Source organism: Ananas comosus, linkage group 1, assembly GCF_001540865.1.
Source record: "Ananas comosus cultivar F153 linkage group 1, ASM154086v1, whole genome shotgun sequence".
Lineage (NCBI taxonomy): Eukaryota > Viridiplantae > Streptophyta > Magnoliopsida > Poales > Bromeliaceae > Ananas > Ananas comosus.
In genome coordinates this window covers 16,159,871-16,185,131 of record NC_033621.1, presented here as the reverse complement: position 1 = coordinate 16,185,131, position 25,261 = coordinate 16,159,871, and the positions used below count along the sequence as shown (strand labels likewise).

General features: G+C 38.4%; 1 protein-coding gene and 1 long non-coding RNA gene across 3 annotated transcripts; both read right to left on the bottom strand.

The window, feature by feature from the left end:
- On the bottom strand, positions 3,418–5,438 carry LOC109716530. The gene is made up of 3 exons (XR_002217949.1): positions 4,939–5,438; positions 3,895–4,145; positions 3,418–3,784 (listed from the first exon to the last, which is right to left on the bottom strand). It is a non-coding gene; the product is annotated as an uncharacterized LOC109716530 (long non-coding RNA).
- LOC109716519 (sialyltransferase-like protein 1) lies at positions 22,330–24,317 on the bottom strand. 2 transcript variants are annotated; one of them, XM_020242031.1, is made up of 2 exons: positions 22,766–24,317; positions 22,330–22,640 (listed from the first exon to the last, which is right to left on the bottom strand). In XM_020242031.1, the coding sequence occupies exons 1-2, from the start codon at positions 23,897–23,899 to the stop codon at positions 22,626–22,628; spliced, it is 1,149 nt and encodes a 382-aa protein (XP_020097620.1). In that variant the 5' UTR covers positions 23,900–24,317; the 3' UTR covers positions 22,330–22,625. The 2 variants fall into 2 exon arrangements, with proteins under 2 accessions (XP_020097620.1, XP_020097611.1); XM_020242022.1 differs by having other exon boundaries at positions 22,330–24,317.

Below are 25,261 nucleotides of genomic sequence, written 5' to 3'. Positions count from 1 at the left end.
AGTTCTCCTCTCCAATGAGCTCCTCTCCAAGATTCAAGCCTCCAACAATAGTGGGAAATGCTCTAAAAGGCAAAAGAGAGCAAAAACCACCTAAAAACCAAGAAAAAGAAAGATGAAATCCAAAATGAGGCAAGGAGGAGCTCTCTCACCTGTTTCCTCTGAGTTCTGGGCTCAGGTAACCAAAGGGGAGGCGTGGGGTATCATATAGAGGTGCAATAATGCAAAAACACTCCTGCAGTTCGAGCTGTTCGAAAACTGCCAAAGTGTACCGGTACACGGGAAAGTGTACCGGTACACGGAAAAGTGTACCGGTACACATCCTACGAAAATGCAAACCCGAGGCTCGGGTTCGAAATTCGCCGCAAGTGTATAGGTACAACCATCAGAAGTGTACCGGTACAAAATGTGTACCGGTACAGCCATCGACCTGTCACCGGTTACACCTCGTGCAGAATGCAATCCGAGGGTAGGCTAAGTCCAACTCTTTAGTGACCTTAGCGCTACAGTAGAATACTACAGGACCGTGAAGATTTCGAACCATAGGTCGGAACACTGTCAACGACCCACCAGAAAATCTGGAAAAGCTCAGGACACAGTCCAAACACTCGAACCTCGCAATTTGCAAAGGTCCAGTGTGTTACAGTTAAGCCCTACAGGTATCTTGCATACCAAAAATCTGAAATTGAAAATTGTTACAAGAGATGTTAAACCAGGGTGTCATTAGGCCTAGCAATAGTCTGTATTCCTCACCGGTGGTCCTAGTTAAGAAGAAAGATGGTTCATGACGACTATGTATAGATTATCGGACCCTCAATGATTACACGATCAAGGATAGATTTTCTATACCATTGGTGGATGAATTACTAGATGAGCTTGGGGGTTCAACCCACTTCTCTAAGCTGGATTTACGATCGGGTTATCATCAAATTCGCATGCATGAATCGGACATTGCGAAAACGACATTTCGCACACACGAGGGTCACTATGAGTTCTTGGTGATGCCTTTTGGACTCACCAATGCTCCCTCTACATTTCAAGGATTGATGAACCTCATCTTTAAACCCTATATACAACGATTTATCCTAATATTTTTTGATGATATTCTAATCTACAGTAGGAGAGCCGAAGAGCATCTCCAACACCTTAGGGTTGCTTTCGACATCCTTCGACAACAAACTCTGTTCCTCAAGCAGAAGAAGTGTGCATTTGCGGCCCCACAACTAGAGTATTTGGGTCATATTATCAGCCAAGAGGGCGTCGCAATGGATACCAAAAAGGTTGAATCAATTCTTCAGTGGCCACTACCCTCTTCAGTGAAGGAGCTGCGCGGGTTCTTGGGATTAGCAGGGTATTACAGGCGTTTTGTTAAGGATTTCGGAAAGATTAGTAAACCCTTGCATGAGATGTTAACGAAAGACAGGTTTCAATGGACCGACGCAAGCTATCAAGCTTTCCAACAGTTAAAGGTGGCAGTTTCTACTTCCCCTGTATTGGCACTGCCCGATTTCTCCGCTGAGTTTACGGTTGAGACAGATGCCTCGGGGGTCGGCATAGGTGCTATTTTGCTACAAAAAGGATGGCCAATTGCATATATGAGCAAGCCCCTATCTCCCATAAACAGGCTACTGTCAGCATACGAAAGAGAGATCTCGCGATAGTCATTGTTGTGCAAAAGTGGAGGCCATATTTGGTCGGAAGGCATTTTAAGGTGAGAACAGACCACCAGAGTCTAAAATTCCTGATGGAGCAAAAAATCTCCACTCCCTGTCAGCAGAAATGGCTCTCTAAACTCATGGGATATGACTACGAAATAGTATATAAACGCGGCCAAGACAATGTAGTCGCAGATGCATTGTCTAGAGCGCCAACTTTATCAGCTATTTCAGCCATAGGTGCAGGGCTTTTGAACCAAATGAGGAATAGCTGGGAGGCGGATGATAAATTGAAAACCATTGTGCAACAAAAACAGCAGGACCCACAATCATGGCCACACTATACATGGTCACAGAACCAACTGAAGCGAAAGGGCAAGCTAGTCGTTGGCAATGATCCTGATTTACAATTGCAACTCATCACGGAATTCCACTCTAGCAGTTTAGGAGGTCACTCAGGGTCAGAAGCAACGGCCAAAAGGTTACAAAGCTACTTTTACTGGAAAAAACTAATAGAAGCCGTTGATAAATTCATGAGTGTACAATCTGCCAGCAAAGTAAATATGAGACCACGGCGCCGGCGGGCCTTCTACAGCCCTTACCAATACCCGAGAGTATTTGGACAGAGATCTCTATGAATTTTATTGAAGGATTACCACCGTCCTATGGGAAGGAGGTAATTATGGTCGTGGTGGATAGGCTAAGCAAGTACGCACATTTTCTAGCATTATCCCACCCTTATACGGCCTCTTCTATAGCACAACTATTTTTGGACAACATCTACAAATTGCATGGGTTACCCAAAAGCATTGTAAGTGACAGGGATCCAATTTTTACTAGTCTATTTTGGCAAGAACTGTTCAAGAAGCTCCATGTGAAACTCAACCTCTCCACTACCTATCACCCACAAACGGATGGGCAAACCGAAGTAGTAAATAAATGTTTGGAGAATTATTTATGATGTATGGCAGGGGATTGGCCGAAGGAGTGGTCTCGTTGGTTATCGTTGGCGGAATGGTGGTATAACACATCTTACCACACCTCCATCAAAACCACTCCATATGAGGTCGTCTACGGCCAGAAACCACCCCTACATGTTCCATATCTAGCCAGGGATTCATCCTTTGAGGTTGTAGACCGCACTTTATCTGCTCGTGAAGCTGCAGTAAGGGTAATCAAGGATAATTTAGCTAAAAAGCTTAGAATAGGATGCAACAATTGGCTAACAAAGGAAAGTCTGAGAGAGAACTTCAGATCGGGGACTGGGCCTATGTGAAATTGCACCCATATAAGCAAATATCAATGAGGAAGCAAACGTCGCAAAAGCTGTCTCCCCGTTATTTTGGTCCCTTTAAAGTAATCTCCAAGATCGGACCGGTCGCTTACAAGCTCCAACTTCCGAAGACCGCAAAAATTCACAACACATTCCACATATCGCAGCTTAAGAAAAAAATAGGATCGGCACCTGTTTCTCCACACATTCCAGCATTCATGGGGTCTGCGGGGCAATTGCTGGAGGAACCAATAGCTGTGTTAGATCGACGTTTGGTCAAACACCAAGGAAAGGCGGCAACACAGCTTTTGATTCAGTGATCGAATCAACCAAAGGAGAATGCCACTTGGGAATATTTGTTTACTATCCAGCACAGGTACCCAGATTTTGATCCTTGGGGACAAGGATCTTCTGAAGGGAGGGGCTCTGATACACCTGCTGCAGACTGAGAACAAAACCCAACACTACCAAGTGAGAAGGCGACGCCGCACATGAAGCTCAATGACAGTTTGTTCCATTTTTCCTGAACTCAGTGTCACAGAGGCGGTTATGCCGGGCGGAGGGCAAAGAGGGACCGTCCGATTCTCATCAAAGTAAAACGATCTCTACTGTTCATAGCCAACTAACTGGCAACTTGCCTTACTGTTGGATTTCATTGTAATTACCATACTGCCACTAACCTGGAAATAAAAGGGAATAAGCTGTAACTGAAACAGTTATCTGTTGAAACTCAATTCGAATCCAATTCTTCTTTTTCTCCTCTTCTTCTTCCTCTTCTTCTTCTTCTCCTCTCTTCTCCTCTTCCTGTTTTCTCCTTCTTTGTCATGATCGGAGCTTCAGGACCCCCATTTTAGGTCCTCTGCTTCAATCAGCGGTATCAAGTCAGTAAAGAGAGATAGATGGGTTTGATAGGGAGGAAGGATTGGAGGGAAGGAGCGGAGAGGCTGTTGGAACCTGAGGAAGACTTACCTGACCCATCCACACTCTTCCATTTTACCAGTCGGGTCAGGTCCACCTACCAAAATCTCTCGGTCTGGAAAGGTCTCAAAAGTTTAGGCCTGAGGAATTTCCATATATAGGACCCAGATCTTCAATTCTTAAGGTGATCCAGGCGATTGCTGCTGCACTAGGCCTGACACGGCCTTAGATAACTGGACTATTCCAAGACATGAAGCAGGTTGTTGCTGAGTAATCTGTCCAAAACCATTATGCTGAGGAATCTGTCCAAAACCATTAGCAAATAAGCAAGGTACATGCATTCAAATTCCAAATTGCATCAAAATCGCTGGAGGGACATACTACAATGAGTTTGATATAGAGCATGCTGATTTTCCTCTGCAATATTGCAGAGAATACCAAAAGTAAAGTAGATACTTAGAGAAATGGGCTGAAGTAAATTACATTAAAAAATATAATATATATCAAATAGACTTTGTCCTAATTTCAACTTTTCAATTGCTTGAAAAGAATAGAGATCTGGACAGCTAAACAAACACATTATTTGGCGAGTTCTTTTTTCTAGATGGAAAGACAACACATTCAACTGAACCACTGCAAATTGAACTGTCTCTAGGTTTAATCGGAACCCTTAATTAAGCCTTTTTTATGATGAAGCAAATAAAACAGCGTGAACATCAATTTTCTCTAAGGAGAAAGAAACTTCAGTGGCTCCGTACATTCTTGTGCAGATGTACAATCAACAAAGGTGCATTCAGAAAACAGTAAATAGGAAGTAAGCAGTTAGCACACAAACAGGAAAATACACGCTATACTCTACTTTGGCCCACACAAAAATAAAAAGGATAGTGGTTGCATTACACAAACAAGCAAGAGCAGATCAATCATATACAGCTCTAAACACAACAGGGCAAAGTATAAAAGGGTTGCATCTGTTTACAGAAATGGACAACCGGCAACCAATTGGCGTTGAGAAACATAAGAATATTGACATACGTGCATGTAAATAGATGTGGTAAAATTAGCATCAGTATGATTGGGAATGAATGGTCCTACCATGTCTGCAGGAGGCACATATCCCACTGTAATAGATGCTCATGCCGCCAGCCAAGGTTGATGACGGTGAAGGATGTTCCACAGAAAGTTGTGATCCGTAATAAGATCCAAGCTGAGAGAATGCAGTGTAATTAACAGCAGCAGAATATAATGGTTGCATAGTGTAGGGCCGTCCATTAAATCCAAAGCAAGGTTCGAATGCATGTATGCCTAAACTAGATAAAGCATTGCAATTACGACAGAACATAAACAAATGCAACTTAGAACAGTGAGAATTGAATCGATATCTTCTTAACCCAACAGGACAAAGACATTGTGAATAATCAGATAACTCAATACATGGAAAAATCCTTTTCTTGTAACTTATAGCATAGACTGATGCAGGAAAGGTCAACAGAAAACACCTATATTGCGCCTTATTGCAAACTCCTCCTATAGATGATGTCTGTATTATTGGCAGGGATCGAAAAGAAAGTAGAAGTAATGAAAAGAATGTATATATATATATATATATATATATATATATATATATATATATATATATATATATATATATATATATATATATATATATCTTACTCCGATGACATGATAGATATTATGGCCTCGAAGTCTGATATTAGAGCAAAAGCTAGAATCCCACGAGTTTAATCGCTAGGTGTGACAATTTATACTATATTCCATATATTTCAAGAATCCTTATTTTAAAATTGAAAAACGTTGTAATAAATGAATCATTCATTTAGTACAGTTTTATTTGCCACTTTTAACTTGTTAAAAATTTTAAACTCCTATCCTGAAAACTTAAGTTCCAGTTCTTACGGCTGGAAGTAGATCTATCAAATTTCATAAAAAATAGTTTTAAGTTTATTTAGTTCTAACAAGATGTGACAATTTAATGTTTGAGCAGTATCATCGGCAACTTTTAACTATTAAAACTTTAACAAACTAGTATTTCATTTGATACAGTTTTTTTATATTTTAGAACAAGGATTTTTAAAGTTTATAGGATTTAGTTAAAACTGTCGCACCTAGCAATTAAAGTTGTAGGATTTTAGCTTTTGCTCTTATATCATAGTCTCAGGGTTATGATAGCTATAATATCCTCGGATCGCGAGAGAGAGAGAGAGAGAGAGTATATATATATATATATATCATATATATATATATATATATACGTATACATCTCAACTCGATCTTACGATAACCATCGTTTGCCCGAGGCAACGGTGGGTAAACAAAAAAAAATACCTCGGAGGTTTAGCTGCTAGCCGTGGCAACTTATACTAGATATGGTGAACTTCATAGATCTTTAGTTTAAAATACGAAAAAGCTATAACAAGAGAACAGGTAGTTTACCCGCATTTTTACTTACCGACTTTTACTTATAGGAAATTTTTCACTACTATCCTTAAAACATTAGTTCTAGCTCTCATATAATAGAACAAAATTTATCAAATTTATTAAAAAATTGGTTTTAAGTTAACTAAACCTATAGAAATGCAACAATTTACTCTTTTGCGGAGCATAAACGGTAATTTTAATGTTTGAAACTTTGGGAAACTAGTAATCCAGTTACTACAGCTTTACTAAACTTTAAACCAAAGATGTATGAAGTTCACCATATCTAGTACAAGTTGTCACGGCTAGCAGTTAAATTTCCGAGGTAGTAGCTTTTGTTTACCCACCGTTGCCTCGGCCAAACGATAGTTATCGTAAGGTCGAGTTGAGATATATATATATATATNAGAGTATAGTAGTTCCAGTCTATATATATATATATATATATATATATATATATATATATATATATAGAATGAGGCTACTGTACTATCTATAATACCGGAGCTTCAGACTATAATCTCGTTTTCGATCTTAGGGTGCTCAAATTAGCGATCCACACTGTTAAATATGATATAAGGTATATAAAGTTCTTAGGAATAAAATTTTAACTTTTTGCAACATTATTTACTTAGTAAGTAAATCATGTCAAAATAAACGGTGAAAATTGAACAATTTTTAAAATTTGAGGATAGGACTTTTGAATTCAAGGTCAAGAATGCCGACCTTCATCTAGATAGTTTAAAGTATTTTTTATCAAAATTCAAATAAATCAAGATTGTTCTACACTGTTAAATTACAAACTCGTCATAGTAGCCGTTGAAAATTGATAATTTTGAAATTGTTTGATCATAAAGTAAACTATGTCAAAAAAATATAAAATCTTGTTCCTAAAAATTTCAAATATCCTAAATCAATTTTGACAGCGTGGATCGTTAATTTCAACATCCTAAAATCGAAAACGAGAATATAGTATCAGAGTCCCAATACTATCGATATTATAGGAGCCTAGCGCTCTCTCTCTCTCTCTCTCTCATATATATATATATATATATATATATATATATATATATATGCATATGTAGAGTTGAGCTAGAATGCTATTAGTAGCAAACGGACTCCGTTGCCACCCACTGTTTTTTTTTATGGAGCCTCCAAATCGACGACCGACACAGTTGAATATAATCTATACCACAAGAAGTATCTAAAAACCAAATTTCATACTTTTTCGATATTGTTCTCTTGTCCATCAAATGGACACAAAAATGAATGCTGAAAATAAATATCCTTTAAAAAGTAACGAAAGAAATCTTACAATCAAGATCAAGAGTATATTATCTTGTTTTAAATAGTTTAAATAATTTTTTAACCAAAATTCAATTGATTTGGATATCTTTACGTTGTTAAATAAGAAAACGCCTCATATTGGCCATTAAAATTATAAATTTTGAAACCGTCTAATCATTAGGTCAATGATGTCGAAAAGATTTAAAATTTGGTTTCTAAATGCTTCAAGTGGTATAGATCATGTTCAACGGTGCCAATCGTCGATTTGGGTCAAGCTTTATATATACATATATACATATATAATATATATATAATAATATATATGATATACTATTTATTTATGATAGAGAGAGAGGAGATCTGATGGTCGGAAGAGTGCATCCATTTGGAGTTCCCTTGACAGTCTGATCATCATACATGACTCCACCTTTCATGCTCATAGGCAAAGCATGTAATGTTTGCCCATATAACAACGTAATATTGATTATGGAAATTTATATTATGAAGTGTAAACTGAATTAAAAGAAAAGCTCTATACAGGGCACACGTGCAGACTTATTGTAGATCTGGAGAAATGTTAGTGATAAGCAACATAAGAGCTTATTTTAGTCAGAGGTAATTATTGCATTCTTAAGTGGAATTGTGGACTCCGATGGTAATTAAAAGCTAGAATTATATGTTTACTGAGCAAGCAAGAGCCATGATTTATTTTTTTGCACAGCTTTCGGTTGTTACTTTCAATAACGCGTCATCTAGTTGTTTTCATTCAATGAGTGCGCGATTTCAAATCGGACTATCGGCTTCGTTTTACGACTTTGATCATATTTTTATTGATATATAAATGCTTACTGTTTCTCACTGTAATCGTCACAGTCTTCTATAATGATTTTCATTTAACTGTCACAGAATAGAGCATATATCTCTTGAATGTCATACTATTTACGTATGGTAGGTTGGTTTCTATTGAGATAACATTAATAGTGAGCTTCTGAAAACAGCGGTATTACTTAATAATAACCTCATACAGCATCTTATATTGTATTTTTAGATACTACTGTACAAGACGTAAATAACCTGCCTATGGTGCATGATACCTGACAGGCAGCGTGAAATGTAATTTGGGCAATCGCGTTATGCATATTCATGATCTGGTGAAGTCATTTGTAACTAAATAGCTGCACGCCGGATGGTTATTAGGAATACCTTGGAAATTCAATGTAGTCATATCAATCACTCTATTTAGTTTAAAATAATGTAGAAACTTATCAAAGATCAAATTTCTTCCTTTTCTTTCAGTCGTAGTATCACTTTTGTTATCAGGAAACTATAGTCTACAATAATCCAGCTGCAGTATAGCTCTCTAAAAAGCTGTATCATTGCCCGAAAAAAAACGAGCCAACATGCCTTGATGTAATGAGTGCAAGAAGCAGAGATAACAACAGTTCTGACGGGAGATCTTATAGCTTGTGCGCATAGATTGGAACAGTTTTCTATTTAATACATAATAGATTTAGCAAGTGGCGATGGAAATGAATTTCTTGAATTAAAGATTGAGACAAGAAACGTTTGAAATCTGTTATGGAGTGGAGATACTACTCAATGCAACTTTATAGTAATAGGAAAGCTAGTTCTTACTTTTAACAGATGCTCATCTAGAGATATAGATGTTATTAGGCACTAAATAAAAAGTAGGGAACCATATTTTCACAATCATGTTTAATGATTATTTTTTGGACGTATCATGAAATTTTTCTTTAACTGATACTCTTTATGAGATCTTAATGGAGCATGAGCAGGAAAAAGAAAGAAGTGTTTTGCTAAGTGGTAAAACAAATTAATTTAGTTGCAAACTTCCTTAGTTAGCAATATTTCTTGTCATTTTTCGATTTCTAGATGGCCCCAGTCTATAAGAACTCGACGTAGTAGTAACATCTACTTCTTCTAAATATTATTTCAGGCCAAACTTCACTAATCATCAACAAATAATATTGCTCAGTAACCATATAGTATTAGTAGTGTATATTTGCTCTTCCAATAAAAATGATTGTCTGAGAATGAAATCAATCAATCTTCTTCTTTGATCTCTCATACCACTGAAACAGTGAAAGTGGCGATTCTTGTTTTAAACTCCTCTGAATGAACCGGTGTCAATTTACTAGTTTGTGTATGCGCCGCATGTTAATGATTAGATCATTCTGCACTTTCTCTTATTGTGCAGCCCTTCTAATACAACACAGTACAATTACTTTTCTTCTCGATAGTATATGGTTAGTACTGTTGGTATCGTTCTCAAAATGCTCTAGATAAAGGCGTGGAAAGTGAGGTAGAAGTGCCAGGGTCACACAATTGAGCCTAATAATAATTGCAATGACTAGTCATCGCTGGACTACTGTTTGCATTTATGACGATATCATTTATAAACGAAGCATAAGCAGTTGGTTTTTAGTTTTTCTTTCACGTTTCTTCGAATATGATAAATATATCATTGAAAGAAAGAACATTTTGACAATAATCATCATAGGGGATCTCATGTGATCTAGTCTGAAGGGCTCCTATGTCTACATTCAAGTAGACTGATATCCACGACAGTCTAGATAATAAAATGCAAAGTTCCTATTAATCAGAAGTTACCATTATAAAACATGCGGCGGATTTGAATATGTGTACAGAATATATTGTTGCTTCCCAAACCCATCCCCTTATCACAAGACGCTATGGGGTGTTTCATCTTCCACAATTTCAAAGCTTATCCAACAAAGCACGTCTGCCACATTGAGGTCTGTGGTGGCATAAGTAAGAAGATGAAGTGTTTTCACTGTAAGACAGGTTATAAGAAGTCTCTGTGTATCACATACATATCGATAAATACCTAGCAAATAGTTCTAAAGCAATGAAATAATATGATACATGAAAGATTTGAAATCTAAGCATATCATTTTTTCTCTTCTGATAGTAATTTTGCATGGAACAGTGTGAATATAGAATGATGAATTATTGATAGAGTTGCCGAGACTCCAACATGCACTGCGACATGCCGTTACTCCTGCCGGATATGCCATCCAACAGAGAGTGTCACAGATACAAGGTATAGATTTGCAAATCCCACACACCCGAAGTGGTTTACTAGTCATGAGACTCAGCATTTGCAAGCGCTAGAATATAGATATTGTGCAAATTCAAAGCAACGCCAAATTTCAAACTGCGTTATTCATTCTTGACCTGCTCACAGAATTTAGATCCATTTAGATACTCAATTAGAGAGATCCTGGATGTATTTTAATGCTCTCAGGAAGACGAAATAAACGTCATAAGCCACTTCTAAAATCTTATCTGATACAATGTTCGACTGACACTGGTATCACCAATCGTAAACATATGAGGCTTAAGCCATTACCAAACTGTAAATTCCTCGAAAGAAATTCTAGCCGGATACAAGTGCTCAAGCAGTACTTAGTGAAAGTCGGAAACAGCTTCTTTCTTGCCTCTCAGGTGCTTTTGCTCAAGCGCCGTGGAAGACTGTCACATAAAGACAAACAACACAAGGATCATTCCAACATGCTATAGAGTGACAGTTGTTAGAGAAATCATTCGGAAGCCTAATGCCAGTGATCTGGAAAACATGGCAAAAGATTCATTAGTATCCTACGACTAATCTCATAAAACAACTTGAGGGAGATGTCAGACAAGCACACCATTCTTTGAATTTTGTTAAGATAGTTACCTTAGTTATAAACCACATTCAAAAAACAATTGATTCGGGCGGCGGCATTGCGAAGGCGGCCCAATACACCTCGCATTGAAATGTGTAGGCTTCATTATTGCGATCCAGTGTATCATCTGTTCTGCCGGAAGTCACAGCTAAAACCACTATGAGCAAGATCAAATTGCACACTCAAATTTATATACAATCATTCAGCAGATTGCTCTGTTATACTGCACTGCATCTGGAATTTTAGGATCAATAGAAAGAAAACAAAACAATCGTCCGCAGCGGTTAGCGTGGCGGTGTGAACGGGAGGCCCCCTAGCCGCTCTGCTGCGCTTGCATTAATTAAAAATTTTTACTTTTTTAAATGAGAGAAAAAGGGCCCAGTATATTCTACTTCAATGCTAATACCTCACTGAAAGTGTAATAGAAAGAAAACGACAATTGAATTTTCTTAAACCTTTTCTACAGTAGATTTTCACTTTTTAAGCGGAATTTCAAAAACGTCTTCTTCCACAATTTCGATACTAGAGTATAGAAACTAGTTCACACCAAATCTCAAGGAATCAGAACAATTCATTGAAAATGAATGATCATTGTTTCGTACTTCATACATGTCACATTTTCTGCATGCAAAAAGATTTCATAAACCAGTCTCGATTGTCAATCAAAATATGGCCAGATGTCCAATTACCTTTCTTTAAAGCAATAAGCAAATTAAACAGAAAACTACATAAGTACCAAGGCTTTTTGTTACGTCTTTTAATGTGTCTGCTTGGGAAACTTATTATCATCCTCCTTGTTCAAACATGGAATTTGTGGAAAATGATTTCTTTCACTGATCACCTTAAATGGGATAACATGTCAAAGGACAAAGGATGGCAAGTAAATCAACGCGCAATTCTTTCATAAGCAGCTCTTTTCCATAACTTATACTGGTCATTATTAATTTTTTTGTTTTACTGATGTTATGAAACCTCCCTCCTTTTTAAGCAGCTCATTCGACAGCTTTCTACTCCGTTGAGCAACGGTGTGACATCAAATTTCCTTAAAGATCCATTTCGTAAGAAAGTCTCATTGCTTACAATTACTCCCTTATCATTATAAAAAAATTTTCCTTCTTCATAGCAAAACAGTTACATTGAGATGAATTCCATATTCAACTAGGCTTATAAGAATAGATTCAAGTTCAAAACTATACATGAATATAAAATGCCTCACTAAATTATATTGTTAATCATAACTAAGCATCCTTTATCAGGCTATCCTCATGCTTGCTCATTCATGTCCATAATTTCCAGACAGGCTGCTAAGAGTAGTTTCAACAAATACTATCTATATGAATAACTCAAAGAAACAATGATGACATTTGGTTTTTTTAAATCCTGAATACAAATGTTATTTGTTGTGTGCGACAAAAATTTCTATGCTTTAAACAAGTCACACAAAATAATCTAAGACATTAGTTAAAAGCTACATTATTTCAAAGGAAAGTACGAAGCGGATAACTTGCATAATAGATGATTGCATGACAAGATGATGAGTACCTTTGCCAGTCAACAGTATAAATGATCAATCTAGCAAGCGAAGAATAATCATACCTATTTCAGAATTTATTAGAAAATGACCAGAGAAAGAAAAAATGATCGACAATATAATAAAGATGCAAGAAACTGTAGATCCGTGACTACGGTGAAATAGATATCATCATTTACTGTCCGTTACATATGACATACAGAATCATTATAAATATTCTTCTAGTGAGCGAAAATGAGAAGGAAGTAAGAAGGATTACGACAAAAATAGACCAAAGAAAAGCGAGATGATGAGCATGGCAGATACTAAGGCACGGCAATCACAAATTATGATCTAGAGAAACTAGTAGAAAGTTATGACATCAAACAAGCTCAATTATATTTATGGAAACTTCAGGGATGCTATCTGGAAATTCTTATGACAAGTGCCTACCATTGATCAAATGTGATCAATGAACTATGTACTAGTCTTGATCTGACAGTAATCAGTGTACTTATCTGAACAGCCCAGCCAATTTTCTTTCTGCCATGTCCGGAAGCTGGCGATTTCATCAAGCACTTTCTGATCATTAGAGACAAACCCTCACGGACCTTCCTGGTTCACTACAAAACATATTAGATCTGAAATCTTGTACCAGATATAATGTTACGCTGGCTAACGACAAGAGGAGAGATTTTTACGAATAAGAATTGTTTGATGGAGCTGAACGGAAAAAAGGGAGAGATAACACGTTATGATATATGGTTGCATGCGATGGCCTATCTGTGCTTTTCTTAATCTTTTGGATGCATAGAACTGCTAAAGCTGTGATGCCGATCAGTTCCACTTCATTTTGAAGACTTTTAGTTGACAATGTGTCTGTCAGAGCTGCAATGTGGATTCATTGAGGTCAACTCCATCAGTGCTTTTGTGCTGTTATCTGAAATATTGGCATCTGAAGTCTGGCCTAACTAGACCTACGTCGTATAGAACTTGTATCAAGCCTACCAGCTCAGAAGCCAAATCACCAAAAAAAAGACAGCTGGCTAGTATTTATGGGATGAGGTATTGCCGATCCAATTTTATCTTTACTAAACACCCATGCGTGACAGAGTAGGTAATTGATGAGCTTAAGAGCGCATCTCTCTTTTGCTTCTGCAAAGGAGTTTTTGCATTTGGTCCTCTTTATCCGCGTCGTGTACTCCAAGTTCCTCTAGCTTACACTTCAATCTGCTTCAACCTCAACTTGTTATTTTCTCTTTTGCTGCTTCAAAACTCATCAGTTGAGTAACTCAGGCTTTCAGTGTATCACATCAGCAGGAAGTATCACTGCCACCGAATATATGCAAACTGAATATGCGAAAGAAATAATCACTGAATAAAAAAAAGCTCTCTTCACATGTAGACATTTCATAATGCCATCAACATTAAAAAAGCAAGTTGGATGAAGGCTAAAAAAAAAAAAAGAAGAGGAAGAAGAACAACAAAAGAAGTACAAACACAGAAGCTGCTAATACTTGCCATACACAAAAGGCATAGAGGAACAGAAAAGGCCAGCATATCCGTTAGGTTCATGGCAGAATGCGGTCAGCAAATCACAATCGAAACGACACAAGCGCAAATTTATCATCTTCAGCATAAGGATAATATATTATCTAACAAAAAAAAGATTGGCCGATCCTCACAAATTCTACTTAACTAATTTTACTGCAGTTTTCCCAATTTATAATGATGATTCATTCATTCAATATATAGAAACAAAGACACAGAGATATTAAATTATCTAAAGTGATACACTTGATGGAATCAAAACCAGAGTTGAGGACTTGAGACCCCCCCCCCCCCCAGAAATAGCATGGAGATGGAGCTTTGTTAACAGTACAGAATTGCATTACAGTATGCTTCAAATCCATATTAGCCCATCGAATTCAGGAAAGGAGCTGCCACCTAAGAGGTAACATCATTTAATCGAGTAAGCTCAATGGTAGATAGTCAGGCAGGTATCGGCAGGTCCTGTGTGAAACATATTCATGTTCTCAAGTACTCTCTTTCTTATTCAGTACCAAATTAAACAATGCCCAATTAATTGAATTTCGTTAAAAAACAGTAACATTAACCTATAGGACAATATAGTTTGATTTCTATTCGCCACTAACAATGTAGAACCCATATTCATAAAATATTACCTCTAAGAACTAAAGCAAGTTGCTCTAGAAAAACCTTTCCAATAATTTGTATAAATATATCAATGTCAGTTTGTTAAATTTCCACTCTCATATTCACTACAGTTCAAGTATAGTCATTTAACGCACTCTGAATTATAAGAGTCAATCGCCTGACAGCTGAACATAGACTAAGAGACAGCGACAGAACAAGCAGGAAATCTGTTAGAAAGACCGTTCTCATCTAATATCATAAAAAGAGGTTATGAGCGACAATTGAACAGAAAGGAAAGAGTCAAGCTGCCTAGAATTATGGTAATTCCATAGGACGCAAGAGATAAATTTGGTGTACGTACGATTTTCTGCCAGTATATCCTGATGAAAGAGCTGCTCTGTTACGGGCAAAACCTGCCGATGCATTTCCAATAATATATGAGAGAGCTATCGTTTAGTTAGTATAGTAATAAGATATGCAATCTAACTATCCATTCAAGTATCATTATATGTATATTTGATTAAATAAGATTAATTTATATTATATATAATAGTAATATATATATATATTTAGGCAGATAAATCAACCTTCAGATCCTTAGCGTTTTGATTTTCTTTGTTTCTTCTGTCTGCGGACTTCGTCATATGAGTGCTTCGATCGCCCCCTTTTATTTGACAAGTTTCTAGCATTCCAAATCAAGTCTCTGCAAGCGAGGGGCTTCTCTGCAGCTTTAGATTTCTCATCGCAGATCTTTATCACAGATCCTGAAACTGCACTGCCAAAACACATGTCAAAAGAATAACACTGGATGCCCGATATATTAGAACCACATTGAAGAAAGTAAAATATACGCAGCGCATATCCCATACTCCAGAAAAGACTTCACAGCGGCAGAATGGACTCCCGGTTTATCAAACTAGAAGCAGTCCCAAGATAAGTTCAACTTTCGCAGTGCTGTGACAGTCGCCATGTCTAGCATCTGTCTGTTTACTGCAAGATAAAGAGATAAAAATGAGTTTCAATCTGAGCACAAAAGTATTATAGTCTCATTAAAGAGATAGTCAAATTTGCAGCAAACCTCACAGGACAATTGTCCTTTATATGCGGAATAGCAAATTCCTTTTACACTTGTCAGCTGAGTATTTGGAATCAATTCTCTTCCATTTCGTCTCTTCACCAGATTCCAAGTCACAGAGCGAATAGTACACCAGCATAGCAGGCTCATTGTACTGAAGCCTGAGATGCACATCAGAGCCTGCCGCTCCTTGAGGAATCTAGCAATGGCTTCCACTTCCCTCGCAAACCCAAAAACCCCATCATACTTCCAACCGCGTTAAGTCTTTCCTGGCCGCCTCTTTGAGACCTCTTCCTAGTTATTTTTGGAGGCTGGTTAAAAACCAGAAACCCTGCCGCACCGCCCGAGTGGGTCTTTTTTGACGGCGTTGTTCTTTACGCCCCCACCCCTTTCCCGCGACTGGGAGGTGGCCCCCGTAACTGGAGCCGGCGCCAGGTCGGGCCTCCCCTCCGTTGTGAGTGGACGCCAGCGGGCGAAGACAGAGGCCGAGACGGTGCGCGGCGCCACTATTATCCTTTTCATCGAGTATTATCGACACTTCCACTACTCAGTTTAAGCTCTCGTTTTCGGCGTGCATGATAGAGGATTCGCGGATCGCCACCTTTATTACAGGTGTTTCGAGATAATTTGTGTGGTAGAGTGCAATGTTGAAGCTGTCTAGAAATCAAATTTTATAATTTTTCAACATCATTTATCTTACGATAAAAAATTCTCGAAGTTGACAACTTTTAATAGCCGGTATGGGAAGGTTACTAGTTTAACGGTGTAAAAAAATCAAAAATTGGTGAATTTTTTATAGAAAATTCTGGATAAAGATCAATAACTCCGACCTTAAATTGAAAAATTCGATCCTCTTATTTTAGGAGGTCATTCGATTTTGACCGTTCATTTTATACACGGTTGATGGACTTTATAATATTTTTAAAAAAATAATAAAATTTGGTTTCTAAAAGTTTCGAATACTCTAAATCATATTTAACGGTATGGATCGCCAATTCGGAAACTCTATCATCGTAAACGACTTATAAGTACGAAGATGATCGTACTCATAAGAGTATAGTACCCCTACTCTCTCTCTCCCTCTCCCTCTCCCTCTCTCTCTCCCTCTCTCTCTCTCTATATATATAGAATCCAACTACTAGCCTTTTAGGAGGACAGAGGCCTTCGTCCCCTAAGTCATTTTAGATGTAGGGATTTCGAATTGATGATCGAAACCGTCAAAACATAAGAGTCCAGCTACTATACTCTTATGAGTACGATCGCCTTCGTACTCATAAGTTGTTTTCGATGATAGAGCTTCCGAATCGACGATCCATACCGTTAAATATTANGTGTATGTATATAGAAGAAAAAAAATTGGTGAGAAGAGTCCTCAATATTAAACTCTCCTATCCACCATTCACGTAACTCTAAGATTCGTGTCGTTCACATGATATAGATGAATGACAGATAAAATGGCCTTACCTTACTGATCTTCCCTACCAAATTTTTTTTCATGCTTTTATAGATAGGGTGGAAAAGGTGGTAGCCTCGGCATAATAGGGAGATTCAACAACTAGACCTCACAGCATAAAACAGCTGTGAATAATTAACGAGAGCCAACCTTTGAGGGAACCTGGGAACAGAGACCACTTTACAGGAACAGTGTATCAAATTAGAAAGTGGTGATAAGATTCTCTTTTTTTTTTAGGGGGTGTAGTTAGGGCTGACAAATGAGCGAATCGGCTACGGTATTTGGCGCTCTTGAGCTTGACTCAAAATTAAATGAGCCGAGTTTGAACAAAAAATAAAACTCGAAATATATTTCAAGTCGAGCTTGAGTATTACTGGGCTTGCTCGAATTAGGCTCGGAAAACTCAAATATATATATATATATATATATATATATATATATATATAGAGAGAGAGAGAGAGAGAGAGAGGGGTTGGGGTTATTGTGCTATTAAGAGAACAGCAGCCCTTGTGCTCCTAAGTTCCTAACCATCTATCAATTTTGATTGGTGGTTAAGATGAGAGAGATGAGAAATTGAGAAGAAATTGGGTGTCTCAATTTCTTTTCTCTTTGAATTTATCTTCAATTTCTCTTTTCTCTCTCATCCTAACCACCCATCAAAATTGATGGATGGTTAGGAACTTAGAAACATAAGGGCTGATGTGCTCCTAATAGCACAGTAGCCCTACTCTCTCTCTCTCTCTCTCTCTACATATATATATATATATATATATATATATATAGCGAGGGTGCTCCCGGAAGGACCACTCATGTGGTGCTTTCAATTTTTTAAACCTTGGATTAACCTCCAGGCCCTTGAATCATTACTATTCCAACTATCACCACCAAACCCAAAATGGATTAGTTATGATCCAAGGGCTTTGAAAGGTCAATGCCCTTGATCCAAAGGCCAAAACGTCAAAAGCACCAACTCTTTTATGCTCTCGGAAGCATTCTAGCTGAATTCTATATATAGAGTCCGGCTACTATACTCTTATGAGTACGATCGCCTTCGAACTCATAAGTCCTTTTTGATGATAGAGCTTCCGAATCGACAATCCATACCGTTAAACGTTATCTAGAGCATTTTAAATTTCTAGAAATCAAATTTCATACCGTTAAACGTTATTTTTACCTTACGATCAAAAGGTCACAAAATTGATAATTTTTAACGGCTGGTATGAGATACTTGCTAGTTTAACGGTGTAATAGAATCAGAATAGATTGAATTTTTGATAGAAAATTCTATTCACTACCTAAATAAAGATCAATAACTCTGATCTTAAATTGAAGAATCCAATCACCAATTTTTAGAATGTCGTTCGATTTTGACCGTTCATTTTATGCCCGCTTGATAGACTTTATTACGATTTCGAAAAATTACAAAATTTAATTTCTAAAGGTTTCAAATACTCTATATCATATTTAACGGAATGGATCATCGATTTGGAAGCTCCATCATCGAAAACAACTTATGAATACGAAGGGCTCTATACTCAAAATAGTATAGTAGCCCTACTCTCTCTCTCTCTCTCTCTCTCTCTCTCTCTCTCTATATATATATATATATATATAGAGAGAGAGAGAGAGAGAGAGAGAGAGAGAGAGAGAGAGAGTCTGGCTACTATGTACCAAGTGCTTGGTGCTATCGAGTTTTCCGCCGTTAGATCTACCCTTTGACTATTTTCACCCGTTAGATCATACTATTTATATATATATATGACTCTAGTGGTTATCTTCGACCTGAAAATAGTTATTTTGACAAATTTGAAAATCAAACAGCAAAACGATGCTAGACTAATAGTAAGTTCGTGCCTGCAACTAGAAATTAACTACATGAGGAGAGCAATATCAGTTATTATGTCATAGATAAGTATGTGATTCAGAAATGAGCACATAGAAGTTATGGCAAATGATGGATGCCAACAGTTCAAAACAAAGAATATAGGATTACATCATAATAATAGCACCAGAACTTGAGGCACCCAAAGAAAATACCTGTCATAACTTCGGTAATAGTCCAAATTTGTGTGATCTACTTAACTCCTGCTTTCGTTGACCCACTGCAATTCCATCTTCAGGTCGTCCAGCTAAAGAATTCTTCTTTGAACTCAGTTCTAAAGAGCAGCAGTGAAGCCCCAAAGGCAACTCTCATTTGCCAACTATGCTGCTACTGCTAGTGTTTTTACTACTAAACATTCAGGCATGCGCCGCGTTATATTCGTCCTTTCTCTCCTCGAGACTTTTCCAGTAATGTGCCTTAGAAGAATGAGTTTTTGCAATAGTAATATAGTAAATCCTTTTGGGGCCTCTGCTTAACTGCAACCTTGAAAACAATATTGCTGTCTTGTTGGAGATCAACATAAATATCAGCAAGACAAAGCAGCAAACTGACGCTCACAAGAAATTTAAAGGAGTACTATATGAGAACCTATCCATCATGCAAATGATTGTCTGGGACAGCATACGACTCTAAGAAAAAATGATGGGCCAATCATTTTGCAGTCACTCATTTATACGAAGTTGAAATTGCCTTACATTCTAACAGTTGTTGAGTAGCATCTCAAACAAATTTCTCAGTATCTTTTGCTCCATTCCTGAATGGAACTACAGGCAAATAAAAATATTTGGATATCACGCTCATTTTTTTAAATAAAACTGAGAAAATTTGTATCTTTTTTACCATATTGCATCAAAATTTTACTGCTCTAATCATTAAATAAGTACTAGGGAATACAATCGACCCTAAAAACCAATTTCTTACCAAAGCATCCACAGATCAATATTTTTGTTTGCGATTAAGAGATCATAGCTAGAGATTAACAAACTGAATACTCTCTGTAAACAGAAATAGTATGTATAAATATTAATAACTTGGTGAAAATATTTCACATGAATACAATCTTTAGTAATAGACAAATCAACAAGGTTTACCATCATCTATCCATTGCTAAAAGATAATTAGCATCTTAAGTTCTTAGAGATTAAACTCTTCCTCAACAAGATCATATGAGACTACGCAACATAACATAAGAACAAAGATCAATATAAATTAAAATACAAGGTTCCTTGGAGGCTTATGACAGAATTATAAAAAGTCTAGATAATTGCCATATGTTGATAATTTAATTCACCTAGTAAGTATGTTACTTCAATTTAAAGAAATTCAAATGCAAATGTGAGAGAATAATTCGAATTTTTCATGATTGTCAACAATGAATAAAATGTGCAAACAGAAAAGTGAATTTGCCATGGATAAACAGCCTGGGCCCGAGATAATTATGACACTATTAGTAATAATTACAAGCATGCATACAGAGATACATGATTAGAATTTTGCAGTATTGGAAGACACATAAAATATTATTCTCAAACTTGTAGAAAGCTTTCAGAAGATGAATCGTAAATGAGAAAATCACTACTAATTTAAAAAATGTTCAGTTTTGAAATCACAATCAAATTTTGCTTGAACCCAAAAAAACACTCAGTCTGCAGTAGTTTGTCCACACCTTCATTACACCACGCTGCCATCTCCAGTTAATTTATTACCTTTGAATTCAACCAAGAAAGAGGCAGCAGATTCCTTTTACAGATAATTGGTAAAAGAAATACCTGCAAAGCTAAGGATGGTTTAATCCCAGAAAGGAAAGTACTTTAGTCGTGAACAATGAATTTGAAGATTATAAGGTATGTGCATGTGCTGCAAGAAAACCATAGGAAAAGGAGGACCACCAAAAAAAAAAAATACAATGCATTAGATTGAAAAGCATCTCTACCAGATAAAGTTTTGAGGTATCTTAGCATGTGGTAGGTGACCCATGTTGCTCACTCCATCTTTCTCTATGTAGTACCTTGCCATCAATGGAGTATTAAAGGGCTAGGGACAAAGATGGGTGTGCAGTCCCCAGCTTGTGGATAATTTCCAGTGGACAAAAGAACTTTCAAGGACAAGACTTATGGTAATACTTTAGCCTGCCTCTAATGAAACATACTACCAAAATTTATTCAAAATTCAGAAGTTCACCCTTACCCAAGTTAGTCTTAGCAGAACCCAAGAACTTCAATCTTTCAGCACTGTCGAATAAGTTACAACTAAATGAACAAGCAAATAGGTTTCCTCTGTTGGAGTGACGGGGATAATAGAGTAGAGATCCAATGACTCTAAATGCAACAGAGAAAAACCATAAAGGAAAAGTTTTACCAAATTAAGAGGCGCAGATAGGTTAACAAGAAAAAGGAATGATGTTATACTTGACCCCAAAATTAGAATAACAGGATCTAATAATTGTGCATAACAGAAGACACATGGGACAACCATATCATCAAACTTCATCCATGTTCTCCTGAAATATAACAACACATAAAGCAAATCATGCACTGACTGGCCTGCTTTAGGCAAGCCGGTGAAAAGGCACAAAGAAGGAATTTAGATATTGTGATAAGATTGAGCACAGATCCAGTTGGAAAGCACAAATTGAATATCAAATGCCCAGTTGATTGCAATAGCTGTTAGCACATAAAACAAAGCGAGAATACTTTTCTGATAATAGACTGATTCATACAGTATATCCACCTTGTGATTAACAAACTAAAAGATGCCAACAGCGAAACCAGCTTGTATTCATGCATCAATGAAACTCATGCAGCCCAACTTAGATCGCTGCAGCTACAATAAGAAGAGAAAAAGAAAAGGCCAAAGCTCATCTTGTTTTATCCCATAATAAAGGAAATCTGTGCAGGATTACTGGAAGACATGGTACGAAATGACTCGGAAAATATATTAGCAGAGGCAAGTATAGAATAGGGGTCGTTCAAACGGTGAAAGAACGGAATAAAATTCCAGGAGTATGCGATTGATGATTGATTCCACATACGAATAGTAAAAATGAATCTTAATATCCTTCTTTTTAGATTTCCGAATAACAAGCTTTCTACCTTTTACAATTGACAAGCACAATTTGCTGTGCAGCGTTCTAACATGACAAAGACATTAAAATTCCTTCACCATAAAATAACTACTAAAGAATTTTGAATTCAATTTGACAGCTACCACTTGGATTCGGCCTTGAAACAAAATGATCTAACCAAGAAATTTCTCCTTCCCTTCCAATATCTTTACTCCTTTGTACTCTGAAAAAAAAAAAAGAGAAGAAAAATATACATATACACTGCGACCGAGCACAGCAACCCAGCAGTCAATTATAGAACACAACGGGCGGAACCTTAAATCCAGAGTCACTGAGGAATGGTATTACCTGCGGCCGCTCGACCAGATTGCGGTAGACGGCGTACTCGGCCTCGTAATCGTGGAGGTCGAGCTCCACCTTCTGGTTTGTGTGGTAGTGGTGCTTGGCATCCAGCGACTTCCCGAAGCCGAAGACACTGACCCGATCGCAGATCCCGACAGCAAGCATCACGGCCTGGAAGCCCGAGGAGTAGTGGAACATGAGCGCGTCGTGCGCAGCCGCCCACTGCTCGGGAGGCCGGCCGGTCTCGCTGACGAAGCGGCGCAGGGAGTAGTACTTGACGATGCGGGCGCAGAGGACGTCGAAGCGCGGGTCAGTGACGAGGAGCGGGGCGCGGTGGGAGGCGTTGCAGGCGACAAAGTCCAGGAAGTGGGCGGCCTGGCAGATGTATATGAGGATGGGGACGCCATCGCCGTAGGGGTGGCAGAAGCAGCCGTCACGGCGGGCGCAGAGGTGGAGGATGTTGCTGTTGACGAAGGAGAGGCCGGTCTTGGAGCCGACGTGGCGGCGGAAGCCCTCGATGCGGGCGTTGTTGAGGCGGATGACGAGGTCGTGGCCGTCAATGAGGTCGCCGTGCTCGGAATTCAGGAGGATGCCGCTGTTGCCGACCACGGCGCAGCTGGAGAAGCGCGACCTCCGGGGCGCCGCCGCCGGGTGGGCCGGGGCGCCGCGTAGGTGGCTGTTGACGAGGTCGGGGAGCTCGGGCATGACCCCCGGCTGGAAGCGGCGGCGGCGGAACCAGTCGCGGAGGGCGCGGCGGAACTCAGGGAGGCTCAAGTAGTCGCGCTGCGAGCGGAAGCGACTCGGGAGATGCGGATCGGAGCGGGGGCGGGGGTGGAGGAGGAGGTGGTGGTGGTGGTTCTCCCGCCGCCACGAGGAGTGGAAGCGGCCCCTCCGGTCGGCGGAGGCGGGGAGGTTGCCGTCGAGGAGGTCGTCGACGTCGCGCCGCAGCGCCGCCTCGCCCGGGTCCTCCGCCGACAGCCTCAGCAGCGTCGCGTTCAGGTCGGGCTCCGCCGCCGCCGCCGCCGCGTCCCGGATGGAGGCGCTGCTGTGGTCGTGGCGTAGTGCCGCTCGGAAGCTGAGGGTGGTGAAGAGCGCGGTGAGGACGAGGAGGCCGAAGGGGAGGCGGAGCGATCGCTTCATTTGCCCTAAACGTATGGGGAACGCATCGAAACCCTAGGTCCCATGTCAACGACGAGCTCTGAACGCGAGGGTTTGGAGCTTCGCTCCCCGCTCGGAGCTACGAGGAGAGTGTGTCGGCGGCCATTAGAGGAGCTTCGAGGGAGTACAGAGTACTCCGTGCTTGCTATAACAGCGACGAAGCTTGCTATCATTAGGAGGGTTTGCGAATTAAGCGCGGTTTAAATAGTGGGCGTTGGGCTCGGATTTTCACTTTTGGGGTTGGATTGGGTTGGGTGGCAGATGGAGAATCTGAGATCTTCTCCTCCTTCCCAAATGAAGGGAGCTCTTTTTCCTTTTTTCTTGTTTTTTTTTAAAAAAAAATCTTTTATCTTCTGGCGACAACGCATGAAGACCTTCAGCTTTTTTCTTTTTTTTTCTTTTTTTTTTTCTTTTTTTTTTTTTTGGAATACGTTTCTTGTATATATATATGCGCGGCGCGAGTGTAGTACCCGCACTTCACTTCGCTGCGGACATTTCTAGCGTAAATATTTTATTATAAATTTTATAAGATGTAAATAAAATTTTATTATATAATAATTTCCAAATGCTAAAATAAGAAAATTTGGTCAGCGATTATAAAAATATGAGGAAATTACGATGAAAGGAATAGTAATAGTATATGATTATTGAAATTTATAAGTATAGAAGGAGAAAAAATAAAAGAGTAGTTTTCAATTTTTATAAACGAGTTGATATATATTCTATAGAAGTTCTATTTTTCTCTGTTTGGTTTTTTTTTTTTTTTTTTTTTTTTNACTATAAGGACTCTAGAAAGCTTTAAACATAACTAATCTTTACTTCTCAATAATTGTAAAAAAAAATTATTTTTAATATTTGAAAAGCAATAAAATATTTAAGTTTTAAATAAGCGAAAAAGCACAAAAAAGCTTAGATTCAGGGCACAAAAAAGCTTTAAATAACCGAGATGAAAAGCATGAAAAAGCTTAGATTCAGGGCATTGGAGCAGAAGTAGAATTAGTGGGATCAATTGCCACGTTGCTTGGCCCTGTACTAAGGCAATTAATAACACAGTGGCATTCCTCAATTGCAGCATGTATTTTGATACGTTCTCTCACAAACTCATCCTTTTGCACAACAGCAGAGGTGAGGCATTCCTTCAGTATACCAAACTCCTATTTGAACTTTATCTTACTTTTCCAACAAAACCGCATACTGATTAGTGAGGTGGTCAAACATATTTTTGTAATACGACCTCTCCTTATAATTAGCACTTTAATCTACAGATCAAGCTCATCCCTCAATAATGTATGGCGAAACGAGCAGCATTCTGTTCGGTTGTAGCAGCAATAGCCGAAGCAGAGC

Coding starts and splice junctions, on each gene's coding strand:
- LOC109716519 (XM_020242022.1), bottom strand. CDS start 23,899: ATGAAGCGATCGCTCCGCCTCCCCTTCGGCCTCCTCGTCCTCACCGCG.